This window comes from Buteo buteo, chromosome 2 (assembly GCF_964188355.1).
Source record: "Buteo buteo chromosome 2, bButBut1.hap1.1, whole genome shotgun sequence".
NCBI lineage: Eukaryota > Metazoa > Chordata > Aves > Accipitriformes > Accipitridae > Buteo > Buteo buteo.
The window spans coordinates 8,890,765-8,908,996 of NC_134172.1; the positions used below are offsets into that span (position 1 = coordinate 8,890,765).

The window sequence follows — 18,232 nt, forward strand, 5'->3', positions numbered from 1 at the left end:
CCCGGCCTCCCGGCGCCCCTCCGGCTGCCGGTCCCGCCTCCCTCCTCCCCGCCTCGCCTTTTCCCCTCCCCACCTCTCTTTCTCTCTCACGGCTAGCGATCAGGTGTCTGTTGCTCTTTTTTTTTTTTTTTTTTTTTTTTAAGTTGTTTCCCCGGGAAAAAAAAAAAAAATTATTGGGAAGAAGAAAAAGAAGGTGCCGAAAAGGAGATGATTGTAGAAGAGCCCTCCCTCCCCAGAAGAGCAACGTGCTTTGAATGAGGCTTCCCAGCCTCTTCCACTCCGTCTCACACACTCTGTCACTCTGCCTCTCGCTTGTGCACACTGTTGGTATGCGACCTCGGAGGCGACTGCTCCACCACCTCTGCCTGGGGAGCCGCTGACAGCCAGCGATTGAGCCAGCCCCCCTTCCTTTTTTTTTTTTTTTTTTTCCCTGCTTTTGCAAACACACACGCACACCCCCAAAGCACATTTAATGCTGATCCACTCAGGCGCCATTATCGGGGGTACGTCTTCGTGGAGTGTTTTGGTTCTTTTTTTTTTTTTTCTTCTTTTTTTTTTTTTTTTTCCTACCCGACACTGGATGGTGCAGCATTCCCGGGGCCTGTGGTGTTACGACTCGATTGCGTTTTATTATTTATTTATCTTCTTCCCTCTCCCCCCCATCACTCCCCTCTTCTCTGCTCTCTCGACCCCCCCCCCCCCCCCCCGCTTCTCTCCGGGTGCCGGTGCAGAGGACCAGGGAGCAGGATCCCTCACTCTCCCTTCCACTGATGTGGGACTGAGCCTCGCCCGAGTGTAGCATGCTGTAGCCAAAAAAGAGGAGAGGAGGGGGAGAAAACAAAAAAAGAGAGAGGGAGAAGCGTCTCTCTTTCCCTCCCTCCTCCTCGTTTCCCGCGGATTGACTTCATGGCTTCACTGTACCAGCGGTTCAGCGGGAAGATCAACACCTCCCGCTCTTTCCCCGTTCCCCCCGAAGCGAGTCACCTCCTGGGCGCCCAGAGCAGCGACGAGGACGGAGCTGCCGGCAAGACCTCGCGTCCATTGCAACAGGAAAGCAGCCGGCCCCGCTTCCAGTACCAGCCGCGAAGTGACTGCGAGGAGGAGGATGTAAGCGCCGGTGTCGTTCGCGTTGGGTTGGGTTGGGTTTTGGGTGTCCCCCCCACCTCCTCCGCCTCCCCCCTGCCCCCCCCAGTCCTGCCGTATGCCTGTGTGCTCTAGGCTGGCGGCTATTTCTTGCGGTTTGTCCGCTCTTCCAAGCGGGTCTTTGCGTTCCTCTTCGTCCCCCGAAGTGCCGGGGATAGGACGGGACGGAGCCCGCACCGAGCCGAGCCGAGCCGAGCCGGGCTCGCCCGCCCCTGCGCTGCCTCCGCACCTCTCCCCGTTACCTGGCTTCTTGCGCAGCTCTCCGCTACCGCGGAGCAGGGCTGGGGCGCGTGGGGTCAGCACCTGCCTCCTATCTCCCTCCAAGCGAGGCCACAAGGCTTTTCTCCGTGCCCCCCCCCCCTTTTTTTTTTTAGTTGTCATTCCATGTTTTACCCTTTAATACTCCCCCGGGGCAGAAGTCTTCACCTCGTCCCTCCCTCCTTGCTTTCCCGTCAGCCTCCCCCCAACCTGGCAGCGGGGAAACTTTTTAACCCCTGAGCAGCCGTTTCTAGGTCTCTCCCTCTCTTTTCCCTCCACGCCGCCCCCGGGCGAGCCCCCGCGGGGAAGGCGCAAACTTCGGCCGCGCACCTTCCGCTCCCGCGCTGCCTCCGAGAGTCGCGACTTCAAAGGGTGCATCTGCATATTGCCTTAGTAACCAGTGACTCATCCAGGCCGCCGGCTCGCTGCTGTGCCTGATGGAGTTAAACTAGCTTGGGTCGATCGCGCCTAGTTCTTTCGGGTGGGGGCAAGAGGGGATTTGAAAAGCGGGGGGACGAAGAAGGGCCGGCGATAGATCAAACCGGGTGGCTCCCCGTCGCTGGGCGGTGTTAGGTTTGCAGAGGGATTTCAGTGTGTTTTGCCTCTGCGGAAGCAGACACAAGGGAAAGCAAATGGCTGCAGTTGGGAATATTGTTTGTGTCTGTTAGAAATACTTCTTGCCCGGGTGGGACGCGTTAGCTTTGCGGCAGGGCTCGGCTCTGCCTCTGCGAGCCTTCCCAGGGAAGGCACGGCTTCAAGCCGAGACAGCAGGTCTGCCTCACTCGGAGGAGAGAGTTGTGTTGGAAGGGAAACTTCCTCGGGTTGTCTTTTAATTCCCTGTCCCTTTTCCCGTCCCTTCGTGAAGACCTTCCCGGTCCGTACAGCAAATGCGCTTTTGCCAGCGACAAGGCGAGTCGACCTCATCCTCCCTGAGGTGACTGCCACGCTGATAGCCCCCAGGGACCAGCGGTGACAGGACCCTGAACTAACCCTTCCCTGTGACCCGTTCACCGGCAACGATCTTGGCGCTCCTGCTCCTTGGCCCCGGCCAACTGCGGGAGGGGACCCGTCCCCATGCCCGGCCGTCCGCACCCACCAGTGACCCTTCCCCCGAGTGGCTGGGGGGACACGGGGCCCTTCCCGGAGACGTGCTGGGCTCTAGGTGTCGCTGCGAGCCAGCAGAGTGCCGCCGCCGGGGCTGGACTCGGGACACATTTTCCTCGTTATTAGACTGTTTTAATTTCGCTTTCCTGGATTGGGAGACGGCAGATGTCTGGAGCCGCTTCTCTGATCACCAGAAGCGCTGAGCCCGGAAGCAAAGGACGCAGTTTAGCATGTGCGAGTGATTTGTGCTGACAGGCTCCAAAATAATATTAATAAGAATAATATTAAACTACTAAAAGGAGAGGGATTTTTTCTTTTTTTTTTTCTTTTTTTTCTCCCCTCAGGGTTTGTGTGTGGGTGGAGAGCATTGGTGGTGGTGCCATCTGTAGAGGGAAAAGTGCCTCCCTAGGTGTCTCCCGCAATGAAGTGCAAAAAGCGTGGCAAGCAACATGGATTTGGGGTGACTTCTAAACGCACGTGGGCACTTCATGTGAATTTATTTGTAAAGGCTGCAACGTGTCTGAGAAAGTGCAGTGGACCGGGTCGGGCAGTTCAAAGGTGCTCCCGTCCAACAGAGACTGCGCAGCCTGCCCTGGGGGTCTCCGGTGGAGGGTCGTTCGGGTCGGAAGGACGAAGTCGTGACGAAGCCAGTGGAAATGGCCTGTGAAGCGTGTGTAGCGGGAAGAAGGGGTCCTGCCCGCGGGGGGGAGCGGAGGCGGAGGGCAGGCACGGGCAAGAAGGGGGGGGGGGGGGCGGGATCGGTGGAGCTGTCCGCGGTGCTGAACCCCGCCCGGAGCGGGGACCGGCGGAGCGGAACGCCGCCTGTCCCGGGGCAGGAGGAGCTGTCCGCGGTGCTGAACTCCGCCTGTCCCGGGGCAGGAGGAGCTGTCTGCGGTGCTGAACCCGCCCGGGACCGGCGCCGAGGCGAGATCGCGGCGGAGAGAGGGGGTTTCTCTCCTGGTCCGGCGGCGGCAGCCGGCAGGCTCGCTCAGGACGAGGGAATGCAGCCCCGGGCATGAAATATTCGAGGCAAAGGGAAAAGCGAGGCAGGCAGCAGGCAAGGACTCAGGGAGAAGTGCAAGGAGGGCGGTCTGTTTGTGCAGGGTGCCAAGAGCATGTGCTTTTGCTTATCATGAGGAAGGGCTTAACAAGACGGCATTGGAAACCCCTTTTTAAGGTGATTAGACTTCTGTTTTACGCAAATACTATAGTAGGGATTTCACGTTGTCTTTCATCCTTCAACATCAATGTAGTAGGAAAAGCTAGAACTTAAACATAGAGTAACAAAGTTTTGTTGTCTGGCCACACTTGGAAATACCAAAAGAAACCTGAGAATGAGACTGTTCTGTTCCTAACTTTGTCATGCCATTACTAATTGGGAGAGAACTGAGGTTTTTTTACAGGTTACTGATGATGACTTTCCCTATTGAAATATGTGCGCTGCATTCAGTACTATATTTTTAAGCACCAATACAGACCTCAGTGCAGTACAAAACAGAGGGAAAGACGGGATCTTGCCTTTGAAGGTCACAGTATTGTTAGTAAGCATTTTTTCCACTGGAAGTACTACTGGTGGAAAAATACTAGATGAAACCTATATGAAGCTAAAGAGGAAGCAGTAACTTTGTAACAAACAAAACTTAAACCAAAGACAATCGTGATTTGATATGGCAACTGCTCACTTCACTTCACAGCCACCATTGAGATGGACTTGAGAACATTGTTTTTGTAACATGAAAGTATAGCAAAGCAGAAGTCACAACATTCTTTAGGATTTTAACAAGTTTTTACTTTGTTTCAAATTATGGTAGGCATATGAGAAAATATATATACTAGACCTAACTCGTGAACAAACCCAGGGTTAAATATTGCAAATTTTTCATGTTAATTATTAGCTTGATGAGATGATCATGTTATTTATGGGAGGAGTAATGAGGAAACTAGGTCCTGTATAAATGACCCCAGAAAACCACTTGCCAATTGGTTCTGTGGCAATATTGATAGTGAAGTTAATTGTTGCAACAGCTGTAAACAAAATTCTGATGACATTTTTGCTTTGTTATAGGATTACCTTTTCACTACATTCATTTAGATATGAGGAAATATCTGTGAAGACTCTTAGTAGAATTTTGGTAACATAATTCTGCTTTTTAGATTGATGAGGTTAACGCTTTCCATGTTGTACTGTGGAAGGGATTTTCTCCTAGATGTTGACTTAAGAATTTTTTCCCATAAAACAGAGCTTCTTCATCTTTTCCAAGCTTTTTCTTCTTTGGCATCACAGTGATTAATGAGTTTAATTTTTGCAGGCAACTGCCAGGAGGTGCTGAGTAAGATGTATCATGCTGATTGTGTATAACCCTGCTCCTTTTAATTACTGGGATGATAACAATGCATTAATCAGGTGCATAAGAAATTCAGCACTTTTCTGTAACTCAGAATATTGATCTATTTTATAAGGCACCGACTATAAAATGATGATCACAGAAGTCCTTTTTAAATTAAATTTTGTATGATAAGTTATGTGTTAAAAATATTGAATGCTCCACTGAAACATCATAAAACTTTTCTATATAAAGAGCCATATGCTGCATTCTTACAGGTTCATTACTTAGCCAAAACTATTGGCTTTAATAGGAGGCTTAACCATATAAAAATGGCCAGACCCAAAGTACAGAAGCTTTCATTAGTGTGAATATTCATTCCATAACTGAATTCTGAATCTTTCTCTCTTTCCTGCATTTGCTTAAAGCTACATTTGTCCATATATTATACTTTACTAGTTTTGCAATTGATTACTCAGACTGATTTACATTTTGAGAAGTTTTTAATTCAGATACAAATATTGAAAATTTTGAAATGCTTCAGTAAAACTGTGTTTCCTGCTTGAATAAATCAAAGATTAAGTAAATCAAGTATCATTTGTTAATAGAGTGAGTCTGAGAGAGCGAGAATCAAAGCCATTAGTGTAAAAAAATTGTAATTTGGTATGTCAGACTTGCTGTTGCATGTAATTGAAAGTGTTAATTTTCAGTTCATTATTTGTCTAATGGAAAGAGGTATTGCTTCCTAGAAATGTATGTCAAGGACAGTGTTTCAGAAAGGTTGAAGTGTGAGCTGCAGACAACAGGCATTTCAGAAGTGGTGTGGTCTTTTCCTGAAGAGATGAGTGAGTTGACTGTATAGAAGGGTTTGTAGGACTGCAAGAATCATAACATTACTGTAAGATATAGTAATTTGAATTGTAACCAGAAGTCTATCTACAGATCTGAACTGTTGTGCTTATTGACAGAAACTACTATTTTAAGTCTGTAAGAATCATTTCTTCTGCCTTTTCTTGGTGAGTTCTTGGATGCTGAACTCAGTTATCCTACAGCCATTAAGATGTAGAGAGCTGGGACTAGTTCTTTCAGTGGAAATAGTTAGGCCCTACTGACATTCTGTAAGCTCACCTTTTGAAATTAATAAAAATTACAGCTTACTTTGTTCAAAAGGAATAATTATATACCTTGTAAAAATCATGGATTGTTTTTGCATGGAAGCCCATCATGTATTTTGTGATTACTGAATAATGGACACTCTGATCTGGAGGTGATATGGGTTTTTTATATTTTGCTTTATAGCTATATTTAGAATTAAACCACCTTATGATATTTGCTGCCAGTTTAAAATCAGCCTCTGTTTCTGCAATCTTTACTAGCCATGATGATGATGCATGCACTAAAATAAAACCTGCCAGAGAGAATGTATTTTTAAGTATTCAGGAATAACTGTGTGAAGAGGCTGAATCATCTCTCTAATAGTAGTGAACTGTGCAATAAGTTGGGATACCTCGAGTAGAGTACTCAGCTCACACTATTTCTCTTGAGCTAGTAGCTAGTAGCTCAAGTGCAGAAAGAAGACACTGAGCCCCAGGTCAGAGCAGCTTGTGTTGGTTTCCAAGGTGCATTCAAAGACATAGGGAGTGGGGAAAAATATCTATGAGTAAGTGCTGCTCTCCATTCCTCTGTATATTTTTGTTTCAGAAAAAGGCCAGAAAGAATACTGTCCTTAGGGTGTCCATCACAGCTTTGAAAATGCTCTTTGGGAGTCAGAAGATTTTGTCCCTTGAAATAAAAACCTTTACATTAATTTGGGATAACATATTTATGCTTGTGGTGGTCCAGCAAAATATCTCATCAAAGTTCATTAATTGCAAGTTGATTTTACTGGGATTTTTGCCTGATGTGCTGGATGATTCCCAGTACGTTGCTGTGATGTACGTGCATTTTCATCCCGTGACCAAGGGGTGGCAGCGTGTCTTGATGACACTGTTCCTATAGAGCGCTTGGTATTTCATCGCCTTTATAGTGAAGCACCAACCAACCGTTTAATTACATACTTATACCTACACGTGAGGGTTATATTCAATTCCTTATTGTTTTCTCTAGTTTTGATTGACTTGATGACAGTCTTGCAACTCTCTTTTTCACTACCAGGGAGAAATATTTGTTTTTAAAGCTCATACAAAAATGGTTCAACAACAGTTTTAAATGGTCCCATATTCAAGCATGGAGGAAGGAAGGGAGAAACAAATCTTTCTTCTAAAGGAATGTTTTTCTCTTTTCTCCAAAGGGAGACAAAGCCCCAGTCTTTTCCCAAAAGCCTCTTGCACACATAGTGGGTTGTGGTACAGTGTAGATATTTCAAAAGTACTCACAGATAACTTAGATTTGTAAATTCAGGGTTTTTTGAAAAGAGATTTGTGGTCAAATCCAAAAACATGTATTGGAATCTATTACCTAGTTAGGTGCATAAATACTCATTTTGGATCAGGTTCTTACTTACGCACCTTTGAAAATGTTACCTGTATTCATTAAATTGCAGGTGTTTGGTAATGATGAGATTCAGTGTGGGTGAGATAACTGAGTTAAAACATATTTTGGGTCTGTGCATTAGTCTATATGAAGAGACCTGGTGTGCCATAGTCTTTACTGCCAATATGTAACTAAAAATGAGAGTAAGATATGGGCATTGGGCACATGTATGTTTTGCAGCACAGTGCAGTGTAGAAGGGAACAGAGGAAGAGTGTAGTGGTACAATCCAGTAAGGTGTTTTGAAGGGCGAATGCACTATGGTTTTTGTGTAGTGGAAGCACAAGTCCTTCACAACTTTTCCACCTGTAGTGTTTGGAAACCTTTATTTCACACGTTCAACCAGAGTTTTAGTTACTTCTCAGCTTTTAAGCACTTTATTTAGAGGTCTTTCATACTTTGTTTTGTTAAAATAGCACTGGAAAGTCTTCCCAAAGATTACAGCAAAGATTAACGCAGTTTTAAAGCCTCAGGGAACTTGTAATGTGGACCCAGGGAGAGAGGAAGAGAGGGGTCTGATATTCATCCACATTGCAAGCAGTAAGTTTAAGCAAAGCTAATGGAGTGTGTGAGGTAATGTGAAAAAGGCCGAGATTGTGAATCTTTGCTGATGAAATCTTACAGATTTCCATTTAGCATATTTTTTAATTGCTTATCACTTGCATAGTGTAAATTATTTTCCTCTAAACGAGGTGCTTGTTAGTACAGCTCTGCTATTACATAGATTATTCCACAAGTTGCTGTCTCTGTGCCTTTTAAAATTGCATTTAACATTATTATCTTCACTTTGCAGGTGGAAAATCCGAGGTTGAGTTGACACACTGTCTCATAGACAGTGCATCTCAGCTCTATGGCAGTGACGGTTTGTTGTGGCTCAGCCCTGTAAGCTGTTGCAATTTCTGGTTGTGGGCCGCAGGGGCTTTAAGACTAAAAATTATTCCAGTTATCACCAAGGATATTCTTACAGGTGTAAAACTAATTGTGAAGGCCGGCATATTTAAGTCTTTCCTGTATCTAGCACTCATTAGTGACAGTTTTCATGTGACATTTCAAACGTCTGATGTTTTCCTCTAGCCATTCAAGGGTTTGGAGCTTGGTTTGAGAGAAGGGAGATTTAAAGCACCCAAAAGGAAAGACAGAATTATCTTAATACTTCCGTTATGTAATATTTTGAGGTGGTGGTGGTGCTTTCTTTTTTTTCTTTTTCTTTTCTGTATTTGTCAATAGCATCTGCTCCAGCATTTCAAGTAGATTTCACTCTAGGCAGACCTCAAAAGCAAATGCAAATTTCTCCCCAGGCTTGCTATCTTGGATGTACAGAGCTACATGAAATGGAAAAGCAGCAGTGGGAACTGCCTGGTAACCTCAGCTCTAGTTATACCACAGTCATTAATTTTAAAGTGTTTATGACAAAAGTATCAACATGTTCCTTATTTTCCATTAAAATGAGTTCCAACTCTCTATAAAAGAAAGTAGCTGTGGTATTTTGGTCAGAGGAGAAGTGAAACCCATGGAGACCGAGCAATTACAGATGTTACCGCAGTTTCCAAGCCATAGATCTGAAGACACTTGGTGAGCAGAGCCAGTAGCAGGTTTACACAGGATCTCTGTGCTTGCTGCTTTCCTCCCATTCTGGCAGAGGCAGAGGGAGAATAATGTCAACCATCTGGGCAGCAGCAGGGGGCTTTTTACTGCCTGTTGTCCCTTCTCAAGGGTATAAGCAGTGGCTTGCAGAGCCCAGTCATGTAGAGTTTGTGTCTGTGAAGATGAACTCAAGTGTCCTGCCATGCCTCTTGCTAAGGTGGACTAAAAAAGACTTGTATTTATAAGGCCAGCCTTTGGCTGGCAGCAGCAAAACAGACATTTATGCTTGTGCCAGGATCATAGAAAAGCAATCTGGTGGCAGCTGCTGTTACTGCCAGCAGGTAGGGTGGTATGGGAGGTGGCTCTGGGGTGGATGGCTCTTCCCATTTGCTCCCAAGACCTCCCAGTACCTTAAGAGCAATAGAGGCTGCAAGCACAGCTCAGCTCTTCCTCTCTCTATTTCCCCATCCCTACCTCATGGGAGAATAACTCAGTTTTGTTTGCGCTGCTGGGAAGCCATGAGTCAGTTCTTCCTCCCTATCTAACAGGTGGCTGCTGGCAACCTTATCTATCTCTGCCCTGGCGCCTAAAGATGGATCTCCCGGCAAAAACCTCAGATGGCTCCTCTCCAGCCGCTTCACAGTGACATGCCCTCTGGCATTGCAAAATACAAGTTTCAGCTGCTGCCTCTCTCCTCTGCTCTCCTCTGAGGACAGACAGGTCGGGTTATCTTGTATTGCAGAGGAACACAAGGAGCCTTGAACAGAGAGGAAAGAGGATGTTGGGATCTACTTTAAATAGTGCTTGACCTCTTGCATAAGAGACTGATTGTCCCAAGATAAGTTTATTGCATACACAGTTCTGAGATTTGCACAGATTGCTCATGGGATTATGTTTCATGTGACTGTAGAATCCTATCTTTATTTGTTTGTCATTTATTGCTAAATCCCTCCTCATGTTTCTGGGTAATCTATATTAAATATGGTTTGTCTTTGGTTTTGTTTTTCCTATATCCCTTAGGTGCCTGAAAAGAAAGGTAATATTTAAAAGACCAGACATCTATTACATTGTTGATAGGAAAGCTGTAGAAATCAACGATGTTGCCATAGAGACATAAACGGTTTACAGTGAACCAAAGATTTCCACTTTTACTAGTCTTCCTGCTAGGCATACTGAATGTAAGCACTTTATTGATACAGTTCCTCTGTCTGTTCTCTATTAACTTTTTTAATTTTTTTTTTTATTATTTTTAATTTGGTTGTTTGTAATCACAGATACAAGAGGAGGCACCTGGAGAAAACACTAAAGCTATTATAGTGCTTCACAGTGATGTCTCTGATAAAGTGGGTGCTGTTGAAGCAGCTTCTTCATTCTATTGTGAGCTGCAGCACAAATAACACTTGTCAAAACACATACAGTGGTTCACTGCAAACAAGGATAATTAATAAGGACTGACATAGCCAAGGTTTAGGGTCACAGTAACCTGATCTATTATACTTGCCCTGTTTATATTCTCTGTGTTTGAGTTCGGTGTGCTTGGAAGAGGCTTATTCAAGGAGTGGGTAATTCTCACTGATTTCTGGGCACATTTCTATACCTTCTGTTTGAGGTGGGATGGATCTGTGGTAGAGCACTGGAATGACCATTAGGGAAGTCTTGTCATTCCTGGGTCTGCCACTGACCTTGCTGCATGACCTTCAGCTATTTATTGATCCCTGTGGGGAAGGACCTGCATCTGTTGGATGCCATAAAGGAATCAAGGCCGTGACTTCATTTGTGGCTTTGCTATGGTGGTGCAGAATTAAATCATTTCTGCTTTTGGCCTAAAGCTTTGGTCTAAAAAGAACCCAGAGAAACATGAGATTATTAATAATTAGCAGCGTGGTCATTAATTCTGACAGTGGCAACATTTGGGGGAGCATTGCTAATAACCAAAACAGGCCTGATTGTGCTTGTTTATGGTGGGCTAAAGGTCTCTCTCATTATAATGTTTTACGGGCAGTGCCAGGAGCTGATAATCACTATAATGCACATTTTACTTTTAGCTAAGAAAAGCTAATAAGCATCTGTAGTTTTGAAAATGTCAGATCGAGCCAAAGTGCATGCAATTAGATAAGGATAATGTAGCAGATAATAAGACGATACATGATGCTGGATGAGCAGTTATCAGACTATTGTGCTTTGGCTGCTAAAGTGCTATGTGTCATATAAAAGAAAGTGGTTGTTGGTTGAGGGAAAACATGCCACAAGTTGTCAGAGATGGAAATGTGAGCTAATGTGGTAAAGTGACAAGGTTAGTCCTGGGGGAGTATAAACATGCACGTCAGGCTCTTGATAGATGGAAGGGTTGTCTGGGTTAAAAGTCATGTACTTGGGAAGGTGGGAGAGGCCACTGAGAAAAAAAAGGGAAGCAAATGTGGAAAGGAAGATGGGCAGAATGGAGTTATTTGTGGTTGCTGTATCTAAGGTTTCTTTTTTTCCCATTTTCAAAGATTCTTTGTCTTGCGTGTGTGATGTCTGGGCTATTCTGGGTGCTTTAGTGTGTTAAAACCATTCTGAGACAACTTCTTTGCCCAAAAGGAGATACAGCCATGATGCATTGATTAAGAGGTTGGATGTGAATTTTCAAGCAGTGTCCTCAGTTTAATTTGCCACTGAGGGAAAGAATGAGGCAGACTCCAAAAGCAAGCAAAACTAGCAAGGGGATGAAAACCGGAAAAGGGACAATGAAGGGACAGAAGAAAGAGGAAAGCCATGATGCACAGAACTGGATGCCAGCTCTGATACTGGAAGCCAATGAATTTTGCTTCTACAATATTTTTTGCTATAGGACAAAGCATTTCTTATGGCTGAGACAGAATAGTCCACATTTGCCCTTTCCTCCTAATTAGCCTATCCAGGAACTAGCTCTGGGCAGGAGGGCAGGTTCTCCCTAATCTCAGAGAAGAGGATTTTTTGTCTCAAATTTTTTCCTAGTCTTTCCCATCCTTATCCCACCTCTGTTGAGGTGTTCTGATGTCCCCAGAGGGGAGAGCTTGGAAGCCATTTATCCCATGTTTTGGTTCTATGATAAATTTACTAATGTTTTTTCTTTTTAGAATGCAGCAAGTATTTCATATCTTTGTAAAATACCTGGCAGAAAAGCTGGCTGTGTATAGTTCTCATCCTCTCTTCTTCTGTAACAACTTTAGGAAGATATTCTATAAATACTTAATTAGTGACCAATTAGTGTTATAGCTACAATCTCAGAAAAAAAAAATAATATTATCTTTGTGCTATGTTTGCATTGTGGATAACAAATTCAAGGTATATTTTGGCACTTACAAAACATTGTCCCTTTCCATTTCAATTTACACCAGAATATATCCTTTTTTGGTGTAACTTCAGCCTAGATTAACAGTGTTTGTGTTAGAGGGTTGTATAGAAGCATGTGTTTCACACGTGTTTGGAGGCATCTCAAGGAGAATGTCCTTATATCCTCAGGCCTTCACTTACAGATGGGAGCTGACTGTTTCCCACGCTATCACCATCCAGTGCAGTCCGCATTCCTGCATTGCGTGACATGATTGCACCTCTGTGGCTTTTCAGGCTGAGTCTTCATCTTTCCTGACCCTTCACCATTATGCATAGCTGCTCAGCTAGGGATCTGTAACTGAAAAGTACATTACCTATACTTCTTTATTCTTGCATTCAGTCATTCTGGGAGACTTCTGTCCAGGTCTGTCAATGTGGGTTTGCAAGAATGGAGTTCATGGCATGGGCTTCGATCAGGTTTCTGGTAAGAAAGCTTTCAGAAAGCTGCAGTGAAACATTCACTGTCTGTAAGCATTTAAGCTCAGGGTGGGCTGAAATTATCTTCCTATTAATGTTCAGGGAAGGTCACTTAGCAAATTCCCAGGATGCAGATTCAGAGCATGTGTAAACATGGCCAAAAGGATTACTTTTGTGGTTGTTTTTTTTGTTTTGTTTTTACAGTTCGGTCAGTAGCGAATTATATGTTCCTCAATAAGCTGTTCTTCTCCAGACGTTGGGTGAGCTTCATATTAGAGGAGAGGGAGAAGAGAGAAAATCAGCTGTCTTCTCTCATGTTAGGTCATGAAGGAATACTGTCTCTCTTTCACAGATACAAAGATGCTCGTAGCAACTGTGCATCTCTGTAGTGGCTCTCTCCTCTTTGGATGAGCTAGAAAGAAGTGCCTCATGGCACTAGAGACAGAAGGTGAAGGTTAAGAGCAAGGTTAAAGCCAGTTTAATCCCACTCTGTAAATCTGCATGTGAAATCCCTCAAATTACAACCATGTTCCTTCACTGTTTCTTCCTGTCTGTGCTAAGCTGAAGCTCTTCTGGAAATGGGCTTTTGGCAGATAGCATAATGCTATTGGGCTGGAAAGATACATGAGAATGCCGTAGTCAGCTTTTTAACTGTGCAATTTAGTATAAAATGTAGGGAGCAGCAGTGTGAATCAGAGGATTGAATTTGCTCTAAAAGTTGCACAAAAGGCTCCTCTTTTGCTAAAGACAGATTGTGCCAGTCCAACCTTAAAAACTGTAATTTAATTTGAAAGCACTGTTCTGCATTCCTTTCACCTGATCTCGATTGGTGACGAGCCATAAAATTTCTCTGTGGTCCACTGGAGTTCAATAGATGAGAATTTCCTAACTTCATAAAATGATTAAAAGCACTCCAAATGTATATTATTAGCAAGGTTTCTGTGAGACAACTCAATCAGGAGTCTTCAGGTGCCTTTATGAAAGGTTTGGTGAGCGTTGTTTGAATCATAGAATCATAGAATAGTTTGGGTTGGAAGTGACCTTTCAAGGTCATCTAGTCCAACCCCCCCTGCAATGAGCAGTGACATCTTCAACTGGACCAGGTTGCTCAAAGCCCTATCCAACCTGGCCTTGAACACTGCCAGGGATGGGGCATCCATAACCTCTCTGGGAAACCTGTTCCGGTGCCTCACCACCCTCACAGTGAAGAATTTCTTCCTTACATCTAGTCTAAATCTACCCTCTTTTAGTTTAAAACCATTACCCCTTGTCCTATCGCAACAGGCCCTACTAAAAAGTTTGTCCCCATCTCTCTTATAAGCCCCTTTTAAGTATTGAAAGGCCACAATAAAGTCTCCCTGGATCCTTCTCTTCTCCAGGCTGAACAACCCCAAGTCTTTCAATCTTTCTTCACAGGAGAGGTGTTTCATCTCTTTGATCATTTTTGTGGCCCTCCTCTGGACCCACTCCACCAGGTCCAAGTCTTTCCTGTGCTGAGGACCCCAGAGCTGGACGCAGTACTGCAGGTGGGGTCTCACCAGAGTGGAGTAGAGGGGCAGAATCACCTCCCTTGACCTGCTGGCCACGCTTCTTTTGATGCAGCCCAGGGTATGGTTGGCTTGCTGGGCTGTGAGCGCACATTGCCGGCTCATGTCCAGCTTTTCATCCAGCAGTGTCCCCAAGTCCTTCTTGACAGGGCTGCTCTCAATCCCTTCATCCCCCAGCCTGTATCGATACAGGGGATTGCCCTGAGCCAGGTGCAGGACCTTGTAGTTCACCTTGTTGAACCTCATGAGATTCACACTGGCCCACTTCTTGAGCTTTTCCAGGTCCCTCTGCATGGCATCCCGTCCCTCAAGTGTGTCAACCACACCACTCAGCTCGGTGTCATCTGCAAACTTGCTGAGGGTGCACTTGATCCCACTGTCTATTTAATTGATGAAGATATTAAACTGTACTGGTCCCAATATGGACCCCTGAAGGACACCACTTGTCACAGATCTCCATCTGGACATTGAGCCACTGAATGGCAGATTGCTGAGATAGATATTAATTGAGGGGAAGACTAATAAAATGCAAGGCTTTATGCTTAAAGTAACTTAAAGAACAAACAATAGCGCATGTGTGTGACAGAGGTTTTTCTGGTTTGCCCTGTAGATGAATTGTACAAGGATCAATGTCTCTAGCAGTGATAAGTGAGATCTGTGTGGCTGATTTTGGTAGCAGCCCACTCCTCTGCTTTTCTTTAACCCAGTGTCTTGGACAGCACTGGAAAGCAGAAAGAAGTAGATTGGTTTTATGTGTACTGCCTGTATCTCATCTAGAAAACTCATCTCCTCCAGCATGCTGTATGATAAACCAAAAACCGAATCCACTTTCATCAAATGCTTGTGAGTGATGAACCAGTTCAGGACCGTTCTGTTCTGTTCAAGGCATTTCTACAAACAGAAGAAGAATGATTGATCAACTCATTGCAAAATACATGTTGGGCATTTGGGACTGCCTTTCCTCTCTCCCTCTCCCCCCTTTCACACAGGCTGGCTCTGACTTTCCAAAAAGACAAGGCAATGTGACTATTTCTATTTTATTTTTCTGTTCCATTTGTTTTCATGAATGCCAGGCAGAGGCTTGTTAAGGGCTGAATGGGCAACCAGATATCTGGAAACTGAGCCTCTTGACATCGGTTTGGATACCCCAAATTCCTAAGATTGGGTGAAGAAACCTGATGGCTGCTTTTGGTTAAATGGGTTATTTGAGAGTTTGTTTATTGACGTTGCTGAACTTTCTGATGAAAACTTAGAATAAATATCTGTCACAGCGCTTATTTCTCTTCCTCCGGAGCTCAAAGCACTCCAGCAAGTTACAGCACCAAAATCTGTTCTTTACTTCACAGTGTAACTTCAGAGTTTCTGAATATAAATCCGTGTGCTTGCTAAGAGGCAAAGAGGCTTTTTATACTTAATGGGTCTTATCTCTTATCAAAGCAGGAGATTAGAATTTTCTATGACTTGGTCTCTCCACATTGCTGGTAATGGTAGAAATGGAGAATCTGTCCATCCTCAGGATATCTACCTAGGATAAAGTTTCATTGTCAGACCCAGGCATTCCCATTACTATTCTTGGTCAGCTTCAATAATCACTGCTTCTCATTTATTCAAGTCAATGGGCCCTTCTCCAGGGGACAGTAAAGTTTTTTAAGGTGAAGGATATTGTTGGAATATGAATAGATTGCTGTAATCTGGCCATAAATTGGTTTAGGCTGGAAATCATAAGATTTCTAAGATCTTGAGCATTGAAGTATTGGAAGAGTCTTCCAGTAAGAGTGGACAAAGATAAAAGTCCTATCTAGCTTTAAAATAGGTCTCAGTAACTCTATTTTTATGGAATTATATACCTGCCCTTGGAAGCAGATAAAACATAAGGTCCCCTTTTACAACTAAACCTACTGAAATTTTGCATGCAGTCAGTGAAGAGGTCTTTGCCTCCAGCTAGGTAACAGGAACTTCAGTTTTAATTATGCAGGCTAACCATCTTTTCGAAGAATCTCCTGAAGGCGTAAAGGTTATTACACTCAGTGTTTGTAAAAAAAAAAAAAAAGGTAGTAAAATGGGTTATACAGGGCTAAATCCATCCTTTGCACATATTTTTAAGATTGTTCAGTCAGGTTTATTCAAGAGGCCCTGGATTGCTGCATTTTAAACAAATTGTGTCAGCTATACCAGGTATATGATATTTCTCTAAGGGTTTCTAGCTCTCTCTCCTGTAGGCCAAACACTTTTCCATTTCAAGAGGCAAGATGTTAAGAGGACTGTCACTACAAGGGCAGCAGCATCTATAGGCATTTAAGGTGCAGATGGTCTGTGTGGGTAAATCTAATTCACAGCAGTTCTTTTTCCCTTACTGTTGTAGAATTGTGTGTTCTTGTTTCGCCAAAGTGCTTTGCTCTAGCATTTCTACACAGAATCCCAGAGTCCTTTACAGAGAGTACCTTTGCCTATCTCCATAGCAAAGACAGACTGCAAAGGAAAGCCTATGGCTGAGAAGCCATTGGAAGAATATTAGACAGTTTGTTTTGTGTTATAGGTCCACTATAGTGTAATCTGAATGCAAACTATCTCCAGATTATGTGATTTGCAGATTTGGGTATCTAAAGATAATTTAGTTGCTCAATACATCCAAATGATCAACAAAACTAGCTCAGAGTTTGAACAACCTTACTGAATATTTCCCTTCTTTAATATAAATGATCCCTAGGCCACAAAAGCAGTGCTGTTTGTGTGACAGAATTGCCCAGCTGTAAGCACCCAAGTTCATCAAAGTCTCTCTGTGAATCAGAAACAGGCAAAGCAAGAATTAGCTTCATCTAGGAACACACCTCGTGCCCTTCAATGGCTCATTGCATTATGTGGGTTCAGAGGGGGTTTAACATGCATTGGAAGGTTTGAGAATATTATAAAACACCAATTATTTTAGAAACTCTGCCTGGAGGAGGAAAAGCTGCCCACTTGCTACATGAAGCTTTAGGAACTGTGGCATTCACCTAGTGAGAAGTCTGGGTTTGGTTCTCAGCCTTGTTCAAAACCCCATCTCCCAGGATGAGCTCTTGGCTGTTGCTGCAGATTCAGAAGGGCTCTCCTCTCTCTCGTCATTTCTGAACACAGGAGAGATGGAGGAGTTGGAAAGGAAACGGAGGGAAAGTGAGCATGGCTGCGTGGTGGTGGGAAGAGCTCTGAGTTGTAGGGCTCTGCTCCTCAGCAGATGGTGAGTATAAAAGATTCCCAAGAAGGGGTACCACACATGCCAGGCAATTCCTGTTAGCTTCTTCCCCTTAGTACACCTAATGCTGATTTTTTCAAGCTCACAGTGCACTCAAAATGTTGACAATGTAGGAATGACGGTGCCTGGCTTGTAAGCAGCTGTGTCCTTTATTGTGTCTGGCCCTGAGCACTTTTGAAAATTTGACCTATGGCACAGACTTGTTTAAAACTAATGCAGCCACTTCTTCAAATAAACCAATGAGGGGCATACGTGTGAAGATTATTTAATGTAGCAAGACTACTCTAAGGCAGCAAATTTCTTACCAATTATTCCAACAGAGGTGGTGCTTTCTGAAATGGGTGCTGAGGGAGAGGTAGTAGTGCTATATCCGTGCGGTTAGAGGCAGGGGACACAGATGACAGCTTCTCAAAAGTATGAAGAAGTGGTTTGGGTGCACAGGACAGCAGGTATGTTGATGTGGTGGGAATTGCCGAAGTAATCTCCAGTTATCTCATCCCAGCAGCAGAGGGAAAGCATGGTGCACATGAACAGTAAGTCAGCAAACATCATGGCTGTAACATGTGACTGGGAGTTAGAAAGCTGGCTTCTGTTCCTGTATGCCATTTAATTTTTCAGGAGCTCTTAAATCCTTGTGTGGTATTAGGCTGATTTTCCAGAAGATTTTGGTTATGCAATAAAAGCCATCTGATATTGTTTCTACACTGCTGTTAAGATGAAGCATTCTTATTATATCCTATAA

General features: G+C 44.0%; 1 protein-coding gene across 1 annotated transcript in view; it reads left to right on the forward strand.

The window, feature by feature from the left end:
- The first annotated feature begins 906 nt into the window (after nt 1-906).
- DPP6 (dipeptidyl peptidase like 6) overlaps nt 907-18,232 on the forward strand; it is a 418,950-nt gene continuing 401,624 nt past the window's right edge. Inside the window, exon 1 of the mRNA XM_075045285.1 lies at nt 907-1,107. Within this exon, the coding sequence (XP_074901386.1) occupies nt 907-1,107 (201 nt within the window). The remainder of the gene's footprint in view (nt 1,108-18,232) is intronic.